Raw genomic sequence first — 14,671 nt, 5'->3', positions numbered from 1 at the left:
TGTCACCTCAGAGATGATAGTGCTATGTACACATCAGACCACAGGCAAAAATATTCACATAATGTGATTCACAAGGAAGTCACTGATAGTAACCCATGAAATAAGCCAATTCATTATTACTACAGGGCCAATCACATTCCTTCCCTACTAAAATCCTGAATGTAATCCCACATAGCCCCACCACCACCACACATCAGCATATGTGTATGCTGTATTCATATGAAATCTTCAATTTTGACTATTCCTTTTGGGTCATTTGGAACAGTAGGCCTACCCATCAGCATATGTGCATGCTCTACATACAGGAATACATAAGACTGTACCCACTAGAAATAGGAACGTATCCAAAATAGATAAACACATAAAAATCACATATTCACATCATCGTTTGTAAAATTAGACAAAACAGATGAATGATTTCAAGAATAAACCCGGAAATAATTCCAGAAGATGCCAGTCTTTTGGTGGTAGAGAGCATAAGGAAGAGTAAGGGAAGGGGTACAGTGGTCCAGAGTGCCCACTCTTGTGTGCTGGCCCCCAACCCCCCCCCCACCCCCACACACACATACTTCCCTTCTATGTAGAAGGGAACAGGAAAGGGAGGTCCCTTTGCCCATCTGGGAAAATTTCCTGGAACAGACTGGCTCCCAATCCCACTTCAGAGAGAGGGGACAAGAATGTTGGATTTCATGGTGTAGAACTCAGTTACTTTCATTGTGAGAGAGTACATGAAACTTTTGAGATGAGTGGGAAATAAAATTCTATAACAGCAATGATGCTGACAATAAAGACACTGACTTGGCCAGCCTGAAGAATGAGGACAGTGTCAGGGTGCTCTCCTTGTCCACAGTAGCTGGTTGTGAGTAGAGAACCCTGGAATTCAGTTTATAAATGACTTTGAATGCCATCCTTAGGAATACATTTTGCATAGCACTAGAGAACTATGGAAGGGAGTAGAAAAAGAAACTATCATCAAGATGGTAAATAGAAAAGTGAGTCTTGTGGTGGTAGAGAAATTTGCATGTTAGAAGAGACAGATAGAGCAGATTTAGGAGAGAGGACCAGAAGGTGGGGCAGTAAGGCATGCAGCATCAGTTGTGGAGCTAATACTAAGTCCTGAGAACAGGAGAACCAAGGAAACTGTGGAAGCAGACAAGAGGCCAGTGTTTAAGAAATCCTGAAGAGGGAGCAGGTTTGATAGCTGACTTCACACCTAACACAAGTGAATTATGTCAAACTAGTGTCTGGCTCAACTAGTTCAGTTTAATTGGCTCTGTCTAGATTCTACCAGGTCAGACCCTATATAGACCCTGTACTGTGAATTCAGACACCACAGACTTTGTATTTTGAAACTAGCCACTGTTCCTGCAAGGCCAGGCCTGTTAGAGACATGTTGGTGGGATCCTGGCTTAGTTTCCTACCTGGGATCTCAGGCAAGTTGACCAATTCATGTGTACCTTACAGTGAGAAACACCTAACAGCAGGGCGAGTAAGGAGTGTGTACCAATGATAACATATGGAGTGCTGTGCACAGTGACTGGGGCTGTCCTAAGGGCAGGATACACAGTCAGCATCCTCATGCCCACCACAGGCTGCAGAAAGCTCCTCTCATCTGGAGAGAAGGAAGAGGAGGCTTCATTGTGCAAATACTACCACCCAGAAAGGATGGGATGCATTTCACGTCTCTGGGAATTCCATTTCTGTTAACACAGCATCACCCTTTAAAATAACACCTCAACTCTTTGGCTGCCTCTTTTACTACCCACCAGCCCCCTCCAACTCATGCACATCCTTCCTGTCTGTTCTTTTTCTCCCCACACTTGTTACTTGGTGATCTTCTCTGTGCCTTTAATCCTGATTTGTATTTTGAAGCCAGATTCCAAGCTCCGCATTTGCACGTCTTCACTTAGGTATGTCACATCAGTCTTTAGTTTAGCATGTCTAAACTGGAATATCTAAATACATGCTTGGGAAACAGTGAATGGATGGGACTTGAATGCCCGTAAGGCCAGCAGACTCAGTATTTTTACTTGTCAATAATAATTGATAGCATTTTGTCACTCCTAAATGACGCCTGGATCTATTTTCCTATTTTGAGAGTCCTCGGACCCCTTGAGGGTGGAGACCACATCCTGCTCATCTCCAGTTTCCTCCAACCCCCCCCCCCACAATGCCTTGCACAGAGCAAATGCACACCGTATAACTGCTGGTTGAACTAAATTTTTGCTGACTGCTTCCACGTTCATCGGAATGTTCAACTTGCATTCCAAGAAGCTCCATCTGTTGTACAATGGGCCCAGTGTCCTTCTCCTTGATGCCACCAAGACCCCAAGGCTGACACTGGAGGCATGCTAGCCCCTTTCCTGCGGCTCTCCTGCTGCGCCTGTGGTTTGGCACCATCACCATCCTCCCTCAATTCCAGGACCTCAGCAGCTGGATGAGACTGTACTGGGTACACTCAGAACTGGCAATGACAAGAACTGACAGCACAAAGAGGCCCTCACCACAGGCCATTCTAAGAATCCATTTTGTTCCAGGTTCTTCTCTTGCCCTGGAAGGGGGCCTCCTATAACTGATCCTCTCCTTCCGGGTAACCCATGAGGGTCCGTCTCCTGTGCCAGCTGGCAGTCAGTGGGGCCCTACAGGGTCAGGAACCATCTTAGAGGATCAGGCCCTGCTTGCTGGGATCTTCCTTTGGTCCAATAAAGCTGTTCTGTGGATAGGATATAACTCATCCAGGGGAGGGGTGAGACTGGCTCCGTTTCCCCTCCATGCTGCAAATGCTCAAGCAGCCCCTGTGACAAATGACCTGGTACCATTTCCTGACAGTGGGCCTTTCAGCTTTTCTTCTCCTATTCCCACTGGTAGATCATACACTTCATACTCTCAGGGCACATAGGGTCATAGGTTCCCAGGAGTCTCCCTCTACCTCATCTCCATCCTACGCAGGATGGCACATCAACTTGAGTGAATAGGTGACATTTTTGTAGGGACACTCTTGAATTCTGTCTGATTAACATTTAAACTTTAAAAGGCAATTGGCGGGCCCGCCCCCGGGGCGCTATGGACAACCCTGGGCTGGTGCTGGGCGCGGATGGGCAGAGCCTACCCCGCGCCTGCAGGGGGCAGCGGCCTTGGCAGTCCTTGCGTCGACATCCTGGCATCCCTGCCCTCGCCTTTCTTCAGGTCGCCCGGGTGGCGAGCTGACCAGTGGGCGGTCGAGAAAGGCGGCTGCCATTCCCGTGTCTGCACCAGGGGGTGGGGAGCCGCTCGAGCCGGCCACCGTGCCGCTGAGCCTGAAGCCCACCAGCAGCGGCTGCAAGACCACGTCGTCCTCCAAGTGGAAGAAGGGCCCGCAGGGGGAGATCCTCTGTCACCACTGCATGGGCCGAGGGCGCCGGCTTGGGGGCGGCCGGCAGGACTGGGATGGGTGGTGGCCGGGGCTTTGGGGCGGCGAACTTCGCCAGCACCTCTGCTGCACCCCGCAGAGCCATGGGGGCAAGGCGGCAGGCGTAGTAAGCAAGAAATTCACAGAAGGTCTGCGTGGCTCAGAAACACTAAATACAAATCTGCTCCTGCTGCTGAAAAGGAAGTTTCTACTAAAAAGGAAAAGGGAATCGACATTTTAAAATTTAGAAATCCCATCAAAGCTCCTGAGTCTATTTCCACCATAATCACTGCAGACTCAATCTTCCACAAGGGAGTATATTACCAAATTGATGATGTTGTTTCTGTGATTGATGAACAAGATGGAAAGCCCTGCTATGCTCAGATCAGGGGTCTTATTAAACCAGGGCCTCACATACACATTCTACCACTGAATTACATTCTCTTCCCTCTCTTTTTTGAATAGATATTCATTACTAAATGCTCATTGCCTGCTATATGATCACTCAAACCAACCAATTCCAAAAGGCAATTACAACTCTGCCTTGGATTTATATTGAGTATTATTTAACATAAGTAGACCATTAGTTGAGATTTAGAAATGCTTTGCTTTGCTAAGATTTGTCTTAAACAGCACTTCTGAAAAGCCAATTTTGAAGTCCTTGGTGTAATCTGAAACCATATACATTCCAGGAATCCATCTTGGTTGGTCTGATATAGTGGTAAAACCCAGTATTAACACCTAATTGGCTCTGCAGATTTAAGGTGAAGAAATCCTAGAAAGAGAGGGAACTCTGTGAGAAAAGAGGAAAGGAACCAGTAGAGTAGTAGGGTACTTAGATAAAGAGTTTTATGCAGAAAGGAGAACAGGGCAGAGAAAACAGTGTTATCTCTTCTCAGCCTTTGTTGCTCTTTGACTATTTCATAGACAAGTTCCCCTGTGGGAATTTTCTTTTTTGTAATAGATATCCTTCTGTTTTCATGAGGTGGAAGCCTAGTAATTGTTTCACTATTTCTTTGGTTTACTGAATATTATTGAGTTTCTTGAATACTCCTTAAAGGATTATTACTGTAAATACTACTCTTTTCTACCAGTTGAAATAACAACGGTTTTCCTATCAGCAGTATTCCAGGAATCTCCTTGTTGGGCCAGAAATCCCCACAGGATACCTTGGTATATTTTAGATCACAGATATACCTATACACTGCGCTGTAGATTTGAGTCATACTCCTCCAATACTAAGGACAGATAGACAATGTCTGAGCCTCTCTTCTTCTCCAGCCTGCTAACCTGTTTTCTTGCTATACATAAGCAGTGTCTTATGGAGCTATGTGGCAGGGTTAGAAAAGGGGGTATTACTCCAGGGTACTCAATTCCCCATGGCACATCAATGTTCTGTCACTAGTTTAGAAGGACTGAACTTGACCTTATTAGCAGCCCCTAACCAGCAATTTGACCTCAGTCAACTCATTAAATGCTTTGAGTCCCAATTTCCTCTTCTGTAAAATGAAACTAACAATTGGTTCCTCTTCCTGTTCACAGAATTGATGTTCTTCCATAAATCTATTAATCATCCATTCAATTAACATTTATTGAAATTTTATCTGTTTGTAAGGCAATGGGGACAAAGATGAAACAGTATATCTGCCCCAGAGGAGCTCCTGATCAGGGATTCAATAACTCCAGTACACAATAACACAATTTTTAAAAAAACATTACTTCATGCCAGTCAAGTTAGCTTTTCTTCTTTAAGAAAAATAAGTGTTGGCAAAGATGTTAATTAACATATATTGACATTTTATCTGCTTATAAAGCTATGGGGACAAAGATGAGACAGTACATATGCCTCAGAGGAGCTCCTGGTCAGGGATTTAATAACTCAAGTGCATAGTAACATGATTTTTGAAACTCCTTACTTCTTACCAATCAGGTTAGCTTTTTTTAAAAAAAAAAAGAACAAGAAAGTTTTGATAAACATGTGGAGCCATTGGAACCGTTGTGCACTGTTAGTGGCAATATAAAATGGTGCAGTTTCTATGGACTACAGAATGGCCTTTCTGTGAATAGTTAAAAATAGAATTATAGGGGCTGGGGTTGTGGCTCAGTGGTAGAGTGCTCACCTAGCATGGGTGAGGCACTGGGTTCGATCCTCAGCACTGCATAAAAATAAAATAAAGATATTGAGTCCATCTATAACTAGAAAATAAATGTTTAAAAAATCGACTTATCCTGTGATTAAATAATCCCACTTCTAGGTATATACCCAAAGTAGAAATCAGGGACTCTAACAGATACTTACACATCTATGTCCATAGTAACAATGGTCACAATAGCCAAAAAGTGGAAACAATGTGAATGTCTGTCAAAGGATGAATGGGTAAATAAAATGTGGTATATGCATACAACAGAAGATATTCATCCACAAAGGAGAAATGAAGTTGATACAGTGACAGCACAGATGAACCTCAAAAATTAAATGCTGTGTGAAATAAGCCAGACATGAAAGAACAAATATGGTATTATTCCACTTCTGTGAGGAACTCAGGGTAGAAAAGTATATGGAGACAGAAGGCAGAACACTGGTTGCCAAGGGTTGGGGAGAGGTGGAGCGTGGGGAGGCTGTGTTTCATGGAGACGAGATTTCAGTTTGGGATGATGAAAATGTTCTGAAAGTGGGTTGCACAATACTGTTGATAAACTTAACACTCTGAAAGACATTTATAATAGTTTAAATGGTAAATTCATGTTTATTATACCACAATTTTTTAAAACTTTATAATTACTAAAATGCTATACAAATGCAAAGATTTTATAATTATAAAATTGTATAATTATAAAATCTTTGCATTTGTATAGCATTTTAGTAATTATAATTTTTATCTGTATGGATACTTTTCAATATCATCAATAATGATGAAATAATTTTATGCATACAGCACTTTTTAAAGCATGAATTGATTATAAACACAATCCCTCTACTTCTAATTGAAGTTTACAATCCTTGCATTTGTATAACATTTTAGTAATCATAAAGTTTTTTTTAAATGTGGTATAATAAACATGAATTTACCATTTAAACTATTATAAGTGTCTTTCAGAGTGTTAAGTTTGTCAACAGTATTGTGCAACCCACTTTCAGAACTTTTTCATCATCCCAAACTGAAATCCCGTCTCCATGAAACAGCCCCTGTGGTGTCTCCTTCCTCTAACCCTCTCCCAACTTCCTGGCCAAGCCCAGCTCCGCTCACATGAAGCAGTCAGATTTCATCTTCTCCAAGACCTCTGCAGCCCACCTCCCTTCCCCTTCTCCCTGCAGTCCCTATTTAACACCTCAGTTACACATTAACTATTTATTAGTTAATGAAGATTGTAAATGAATTGAAAGCCTCATGACCTTTGCTTCATTTCTTGGGAGAAATGAGAAACAAGGGCCATTAAACCAAAGATCACATCGAAGATTTTTATTAGAAATAATAATACACTTATAGAATGATCTGTGAGAGCCAGGAGGGGTCGTCAAGATTATTTAATCCAGTCCTTTGGCCCATAAAGAAACTAACACCCTGAGAAAGGAAGTCATTTATCCTGTATGTTAGAAGAATAAATAGAATTGAAAGTTCAGTTTTCCAAAATCCAATATTTTTATAACACCATGCAGGTTTCATTCTAATTATGTTTTATTTAATAATTGGTAAATAGTCTTTAGATGCACTTAAATGTAGGCCAAGAATGGAGTGGAAAGAGCACTTGCTTTGCCAAAGACATAGATCTTCTTCGGTAAGTCACCTTAATGGCTCTGGCCTCCATTCTTTTTGACTATTTCTGTGGTTGGTTTGGGTTGTTTTTCCATCTGTAAAAGAAAAAGATAAATTGGATTACCTTTAAAGTTATATCTGATTTTAGCATTTTATGAACCTACTAGGGAGTCGGCCTAGCCTCTCCAAAGAATTTGCCAGTACTTGATACAGCCAACACTCGTGCCTCTTCTCCCTGCTGCAGCCAGTATGATGTTCTTCTCAGCCTGGGACATATTTCCTCTCCTTTACTCCCTCACTTAAAAAACAAACAAATAAAGAACAACAACAAAACTCTGAGTAGGGCCAGGGATGTTTTTCAGTGGTAGAATATTTGTCTACTATATGCAAGGCCCTGGGTTCGATGGCAAAAAAAGAAAATAGAAAAAAAAACAAAAAACAAAAATTCTGCTTAAAAATTTCTCTCAGCTCAAAATTGTGTCTTCCCAAATCATTTGATGCCCTTCACTGTACACCTGTTACCTTATTGAAATCATTTATTTTCTTGTCTCTTCCATTAGACTTGGAGGTTACTCAAGCTACGATTGTGGTGCATTTCTCTATCCCATGAGCCTGTTTTTGTGCCTGAGTCATAGCAGGGAGTCAATAGGTGTTGGATAAAATACCCCCAAGAACAAGATTGTATTACAGATTTCATCTGCAGCTGTTGGGGATTTCAAGGATAATTAGAATTTGTGGGGCAGGGGAAATGGCAAATAGTGATAACATCTGCCTAACTAAAGAGATGGGGGTAACCAAGGAGTTAGTGATATCAGTGTTACTCATTTGAATAGGAAGTCCAGTTAGATTCCTCTAGCAAGGGTCCTTGCAAAAATTACAGATTCCACCTGTAGCCCCTAGACACTGCTCTCATTCTGAATGTGCGAGTCTGGATTTACCTTTACAGCCAGCTCTTTAATAAATATTTTTATCACATGGATGAAGAGTCATAAAATCTTGGAAGGAACTACTTAGGCAGTAATGGGCAACTGAAAGCTATGTAAATTCTTGAAAAGGAAAAACAATGACACAATGAAAATAAAGTTTTAGGAAGAGTGTAGCTCAGTGATGTGCAAAATAAGTTGTTGGCTGTGTCTCAGAGGCAAGGGCGAGCCCCTAAGAGTGCACCAAAGTGTTCAAGGTGAGGAATTTAGAGCCTTCTTCATGGTGATGACACCAAAGGTGGAAAACAAACTGACACCAGGAGTCATGATGAAGGGTGAAATGACAGGTTGAATAGAAGGTATGATGGCAGAGGGGAGCTTGAAACAACACCTGTGTTTTAGGGACTCTAGAAAAATAGCAGTTCCCCCCATACGCATGGCATTTCCATCCAGTGACTTCTAGCTCAGCTTGATGGGACTGAGGTGTCTGGGAGGCATCCAGTTTATGATGTTGAATCCATTGGCAATGTGGGCTTGAGTAGGACCAAAGGCCTGGAAGGAAGAGAAAGATGTGGGCGAGTCAGCAGGAGGGAGAGAGGGGAAAGGAGCCTGGGAACCTGAGTTCAGATTTGTAAAATTGATTTTACTTTCTTACATGTGTTCATATCATAGAATAGCAGGAATAAAGAAAAGTCTTGGTGGAGCTGGGGGTTGTAGCTCAGCGGTAGAGCACTTGCCTAGCACATGGGAGGCCTTGGGTTCAATCCTCAGCACCACATATAAATAAATAAATAAATAAATAAATAAATAAATAAAGGTATTGTGTCAGCTACAACTAAAAATATATACATATAAAAGAAAAGAAAAGTCTTGATGGCAAATTGCTTGACAATAATGAGCAATAATAGACTTCTGGCAGATTGGTTTCTAAAACGATATTCTTGTGTTAAACAGCTGAGAAGTGGAGGTAATGGGGGTGAGGGGCAAGTGTCCAAAGGGAGCAGATGAGGATGCATGGACAGAGAAGAAACTTAGAAGGGAATCTAGCACATGTTGCATGTACCTCAGTGGTCCTGCTCACCAAGCAGGGTTGCATTATTATTTTCAAGGGCAGATTCTTCCATTCTTGCCACTTGGTTATGGTGTCTTCTGAAAGAAGCAGGAGTTGTCACAGAATGGAACTGGACATCCAAAGTTCTGCTTTTGTAATCACCATGAAATATGGCTTCAGAGAAGAAACGTTCCTTTAAAACACATTATGTCACCATTTCCCCCTTAATGTTCTAAGAGACAGTGGATCCATTTTGAAATGTAAAACAAAGTGCTCAGGGACCAGATGTCTCAAGCCTGTCATCCCAGTGACTAGGGAGGCTGAAGCAGAAAAATCCCAAATTTGAGGCCACCCTCAGCAACTTAGTGTCTCAAAAAAAAAAAAAAAATTAAAAAGGGCAGCAGGGTTAGGGTTGTAGCTCAATGGTAGAGCACCCCTGAGTTCAATCCCCAGTACAGGAAAAAAAAAAGAAATCTGGAAGTTGAAACAGAATGCTAAGATCCCAGGAGGACACTAGTGTGGGACACATTAATGCAAGCTGCCAGAAGTGTCATAAACTCGGGTGGTTTCCTAATTACAGTCCTCTGCCTCTGGGTAGATATCCACCAGATATAAATTGCTGTAGGTGCTTCAATGTTTTTAAATGACTTGAGTACTACCAATACTTTCTGGTCATTTGCACTATATATGCTTTATGATTTTCCATGTAAATCCTTGAGAGTCTTTTCTGTGAGCAAAGTAACATACTTTGGAATACCAGCAGGCAATCCTCAGCAAGAGACATAAATTTTCTTCTGTTTTAAAGGAAACAGGAGAGAAAAGAAAGAATAATAGCTTCATGAAGGTATGAGGGTTATTATTATTTTAAAAATTTGAACTGAAATATAGGCCGCCAGTTTTCAGAGGACTTCCTGTCATTGGAGTTATATCTGTCACACCCCAAAAGGTAAAATGAAGCAGTAGAATATAGACTAATTTCTATAGACTAATTTCCAAACTACAAACTGGGACATGACCTAACAAGGGATTTTTTTCTTCTTCTTCTTCTGAGTTGTAACTATTTTCCTATATCAGATTCCTAAAAATTCCTAAGATCTCTAAGTTCCTATATGATTATTGGATAATAGGATTTATTTCCACTTACCACTGAGTTATTTCTACTATCTCACTCATTTAATCATCAATCCATCCTTAAGCTGACCTGCTGGTTCTCAGGCCCAGTGCTTGGTGAGAGCAGAGGAGGCTGGATGTGTTCTGGTTGCTATGAACACTGAATTGGTGCTGTGGCTCTAGTGATGTCGTGGCTCATGGAAACAGATTGGTACTGACATAGCAACTGTCATTGTTTCAGGATGGTTTATAAAAAGCCAAGAATCTCTTAGCTAAGTATGGTCTTAAGGTAATTTTTGGTAGTCTCATATACTTCTTGTCAAGAAGTATTTTATCCTCTGTCAGTGCATATACTTTATCAGTCTTGTCTTATAACAAGCATAGATAAATAGATACAAAAAACCATTTTAAGAATGACTTATTGAGCTATAACACGTGTAAACTATATGACTTATTTATAGTTCTCAAATGGGGCTTGCGTGCCATTACTTCCAGTAATATTCATCTTAAAATGCCATGTAAGACATTTTTTTAAAATTATAAAAGCAGTAGATGTTTCATCCATTTAAGAAAGTCAGACATTGTCAAGGGTGTAAAGTAAAATGTAGAAATTCCTCTCTTTATATTCTAGTCTTCAGTTCTACTCTCCAAATGCAATCCCTGTAATAATATCGTCAGTGTCTTTGCATTCGTTTTTGAAGCACTTATAATTTTACTTGTAGTTTTACACACACAGACTGACACACACACACACACATTTATTTTTTTAATCTGGACTATCAAGAATTTATTCATTCCTTAAAACAATAAAAATAATTTGCTCTCATATTTTTCCAACACACATTGATTTTTATGTAATTTGATACATACTGTCTGCATTTTGCTTTTTTAGTTTTTCTTAAAATACCTGGGCTTTGTCATGTTGTCATGTACCAATTGATCTCATTCTTTTTAACAACTGCATGACATTTCACTATATATATGTGCCATCATTTTTTTTACAGGTACTTAAGTAATTTCCAGTTAATATCTGGTTATCTTTGAAATTATACTGTTTGAGTGACTGTGAACATTCCTAGAAATGAAATTAGTGAGTCAGGATCATGCGATGTTTTGTTTTGTTTTGTTTTGTTTTGTTTTGTTTTGTTTTGTTTTGGTGGTGCTGGGGACAGAACCCAGGGCCTTGCATTTGCAAGCACATAATCTACCACTGAGCTACAGCTTCAAGCAGCTGTAATATTTCTAAGTTATCTTCTAAAATGTTTGCACAAATTTACATTTCCACTCATATTGTCTGAGAGTGTTTCCATATCCTCATCTTCCTTTAGGATTTGAAATTTCTACCATCCTCAAAGATGAAAATGATTACTCCTGTTTAAACATGCCTTTGTTGGATTAGTGTATATTGAGTATTTCTTTCCCATAAGACTAACAATCATTTGTTTGTTTGAGTGAATTTCTCATTTCATGTCTTTTTCCCATTTTTTTTTCTGTCGAATTATTTATTCCTTGCCTTATCCATTTTTAAGAGAGGAAAAAAAATCCTTCTCTGAGATAGGCTTCCATTTAATATATAACCCACTAACAGTTCACAGGAAACCATAAATGTATATATTGTACACATGAACACTTGTATAAACACTTGGTTACCCTCTTGAAGCCCTAAAAAAAAAAGAAGCATCCGTGTGGTCTCGTAGCCCAAGGTGAGAGAAAACAGGCTGTTTGGGATAGATGTGGGGACTGGCCTCCCTCTTTCACTTGGTTTTCTATTACTGTATAAAAAGTGACCACAAACTTGGCAGATTAGCTCAGAGTTTCCCTGGGACAGGAGTCCAGGCACAGCAGGACTGGGTTTTCTGTTCCAAGTCCCATAAAGGTAAAGTCCTAGGAGTTGACTTGCTGCATTCTCAGAGAGAGCTCTGGATCCTCTTCTAACTTCATGTAGTTGTGGTGGGATGCCATTGCCTGCAACTATAGGGCCGACTTCTTCCTTACTGGCTGCCATCCAGGGGGCCACTCTCAGATCCCAAAGGCTACCCTTGTACCTTGTCACATGGCTCCTGACCTCTCCAAAGCCAAGAGAGAGAAATTTCCCATGCTGAATCCTTCTTGTGCTTTGAATCTCTGTGATGTCAAGGCCCAGATCTAAGGAACTTGTATGATTAGGACAGGCCCCACTGGATCACCTATCTTAAGGTCAACTAAGGAGTAAAATCTCTTTACAGAAGCACTTAAATCAGTGTTTGATTGACTCACTTTGAAGAGGTGTTTGTATACCAGGGACTAGGAATTTGGGGGCCATCTCAGAATTCTGCCCACCAAACCCTCTATTACCTCTTTCTAGGGAAAGGGTTTGTTCAATGATGGAGGAAAGGCCATGATTAGCATCTGTCTAACCCAGGGATGGAAAAAGACATTCGTGTGGGTCAAAGATCTTGATGTGAGCAATGGAACAGCAGAAAGCTTTAGAGGAAATCGAGGAAACCACACGTACAATGTGAAGGTCAGGCAGACCTTCTTGACCAAAGATCCAAACGTGATATTCCCCACCTCAGCACCCGCTCTCTTGACACCCTCAGGCCACATAGCCCACCCAGAGGACAGGCTTCATTCATGGATTTTGAGCCCTCTAACTTTGCTGTTTCTTCTTGATATCAGTGTGAGCAGAGTGTGCTTTTGTGAGATGCTGGAGTTCAATAGAACAGAATGAACTGACCAGGATCTAAGGGGACCGGTGTTGATGAGCATAATTCTAAAAGAACTCTCAAAGAGCACTCCTCCCTCCCTTTGTTTCTTTTTCTTTCAATCTCCCACCTGCTGCTGTGATTCAGACGCATTGTACGTGACTTGCTTGAGACTGAAGAAGTGTACATAAAAGAAATGGAGAGCATAATCGATGTAAGTAGATTGGGAGGGTATTAAGCATAGATGCAACAAAGAGACTGAAAATAGTTGCTTTGTCTCTAGAATCTCACCAAGTTTTCAGTCTTATAATAAACAGCACAATATCTCCTCGGTTTGAAAAGGAACATCCTTATGGCTCTGGGTCCTTGTAACCAAATAGCTCCAAAGGATTGTGCCAGTTCATACGGATCCCAGGAATACCCAACTAGGCTCACCACATGCTTGCCAACAAAGGGTATTATAATATAAGTACTTTTGATGCTTAAGAAGGGAAGATTCTTTCTTGTGTTTTAAGATATTTTTTTCTTAAGAGTAAAAATGTACACTTTCCTTCTTCTCCTAAAGGAGTAATCTTAAGGAAAAAAATTATATGTACAATGTTATTTATTATACATTTTTCACAATAAGAAAATCAGAAGCAACCAAAATATGCAATTAAAAAATGGAATGGTTAATAAAATATAATATATATGCTGAATAAATAGTATTCAACTGTTTTTAAAAATGTGATTCTTTTGGAAAATAAGTAGCAACATTAAGAAAATCTCTTGAGAGAGCTTTATAAACTGAGTCTGTAATGAACCTGAAAAAAGTACAAATAAATATGTATCATGATTATAACCATATAAAATAAGCTTTTTAAAAGTTATGAAGTAAATATAATAAAACTTAACAGTGATGGCAGCAGGTCAAAAAATGATGGGTAAGTTTTTTTCCTTTCTTTCACATTCTACTCATATAACTTATACACATTTAAAAATATATATTAGTTCTTCCAATTAAAATGTCACTTTGTTGTCATTGCCATTAAGCCATCTCCTTCTGAAGATGGACACATAAGGAAACTGATATCTAAAGAACATATTTAATAGAATAGCTTTCAAGAAGCATGTGTACTGTATTGCCCAATTATTTCATTAAAGTTTTGGTTCTTGAAGTAGCTGATTCAGATCATCTCATATAATATCTGTAAAACCTACCTTGTTTCCACCTCTGCAGGGATACATCACTCCAATGGATTTTATCTGGTTGAAACATCTGATTCCAGATGCTCTTCAGAATAACAAGGACTTTCTCTTTGGGAATATTAAAGAACTTTATGAATTTCATAGCAGGTACATAATAATTCACATTATGGGGAAGAAATGAAAAGTAAAAGAAGAGCAAAAATCAGACTGATGGAATTTGGAGATGAAAGTGTTTTCATATGGTCAAGCCTGAGCAAGTGATTTGGAGTCTGTGGATTGGATTGGAGTAGGATGGGCATGTGAGGGGGAAAGAAGCTCCAAGGGATCCCTGAGGAATAAAGAAGGGGAAAGACACCATTGGCCTGTGTCCTAGGTGTCAGGCATCAGTGCTGTACTAGCTGTGTTCCTTTGCTTGTTTATTTAATCATGCATCAGCATTTACTGAGCACTTATTCTATGCCAGGCCCTGTGCTCAGCATTGGAAATACAAAGATGACCAAGATACACACCCACATGCCCCATTAACATAGAATGGCACGGGGTGCTAGAAAATGCTAACTGGCCAAATAAAT

General features: G+C 40.3%; 1 protein-coding gene and 1 pseudogene across 9 annotated transcripts in view; both read left to right on the top strand.

Annotated features, from left to right (window-relative positions):
* Mcf2l2 (MCF.2 cell line derived transforming sequence-like 2) overlaps window positions 1-14,671 on the top strand; it is a 224,364-nt gene that overhangs the window by 162,660 nt on the left and 47,033 nt on the right. For all 9 annotated transcript variants that reach the window (XR_013436674.1, XM_021729793.3, XM_078043734.1 and 6 more), the window contains exons 16-17: window positions 13,059-13,125; window positions 14,131-14,246. Coding sequence is in view for 8 of the 9 variants with exons in the window: in XM_021729793.3 (XP_021585468.2) it covers window positions 13,059-13,125; window positions 14,131-14,246 (183 nt within the window). In the remaining variant the exon portion in view is untranslated. The remainder of the gene's footprint in view (window positions 1-13,058; window positions 13,126-14,130; window positions 14,247-14,671) is intronic.
* On the top strand, window positions 3,018-6,134 carry LOC144376334 (GATA zinc finger domain-containing protein 1 pseudogene; annotated as a pseudogene).

This window comes from Ictidomys tridecemlineatus, chromosome 3 (genome assembly GCF_052094955.1).
Source record: "Ictidomys tridecemlineatus isolate mIctTri1 chromosome 3, mIctTri1.hap1, whole genome shotgun sequence".
Taxonomy (NCBI): Eukaryota; Metazoa; Chordata; class Mammalia; order Rodentia; family Sciuridae; genus Ictidomys; species Ictidomys tridecemlineatus.
The sequence above is the reverse complement of the archived record's forward strand: the minus strand, read 5'-3'. Positions and strand labels throughout refer to the sequence as shown.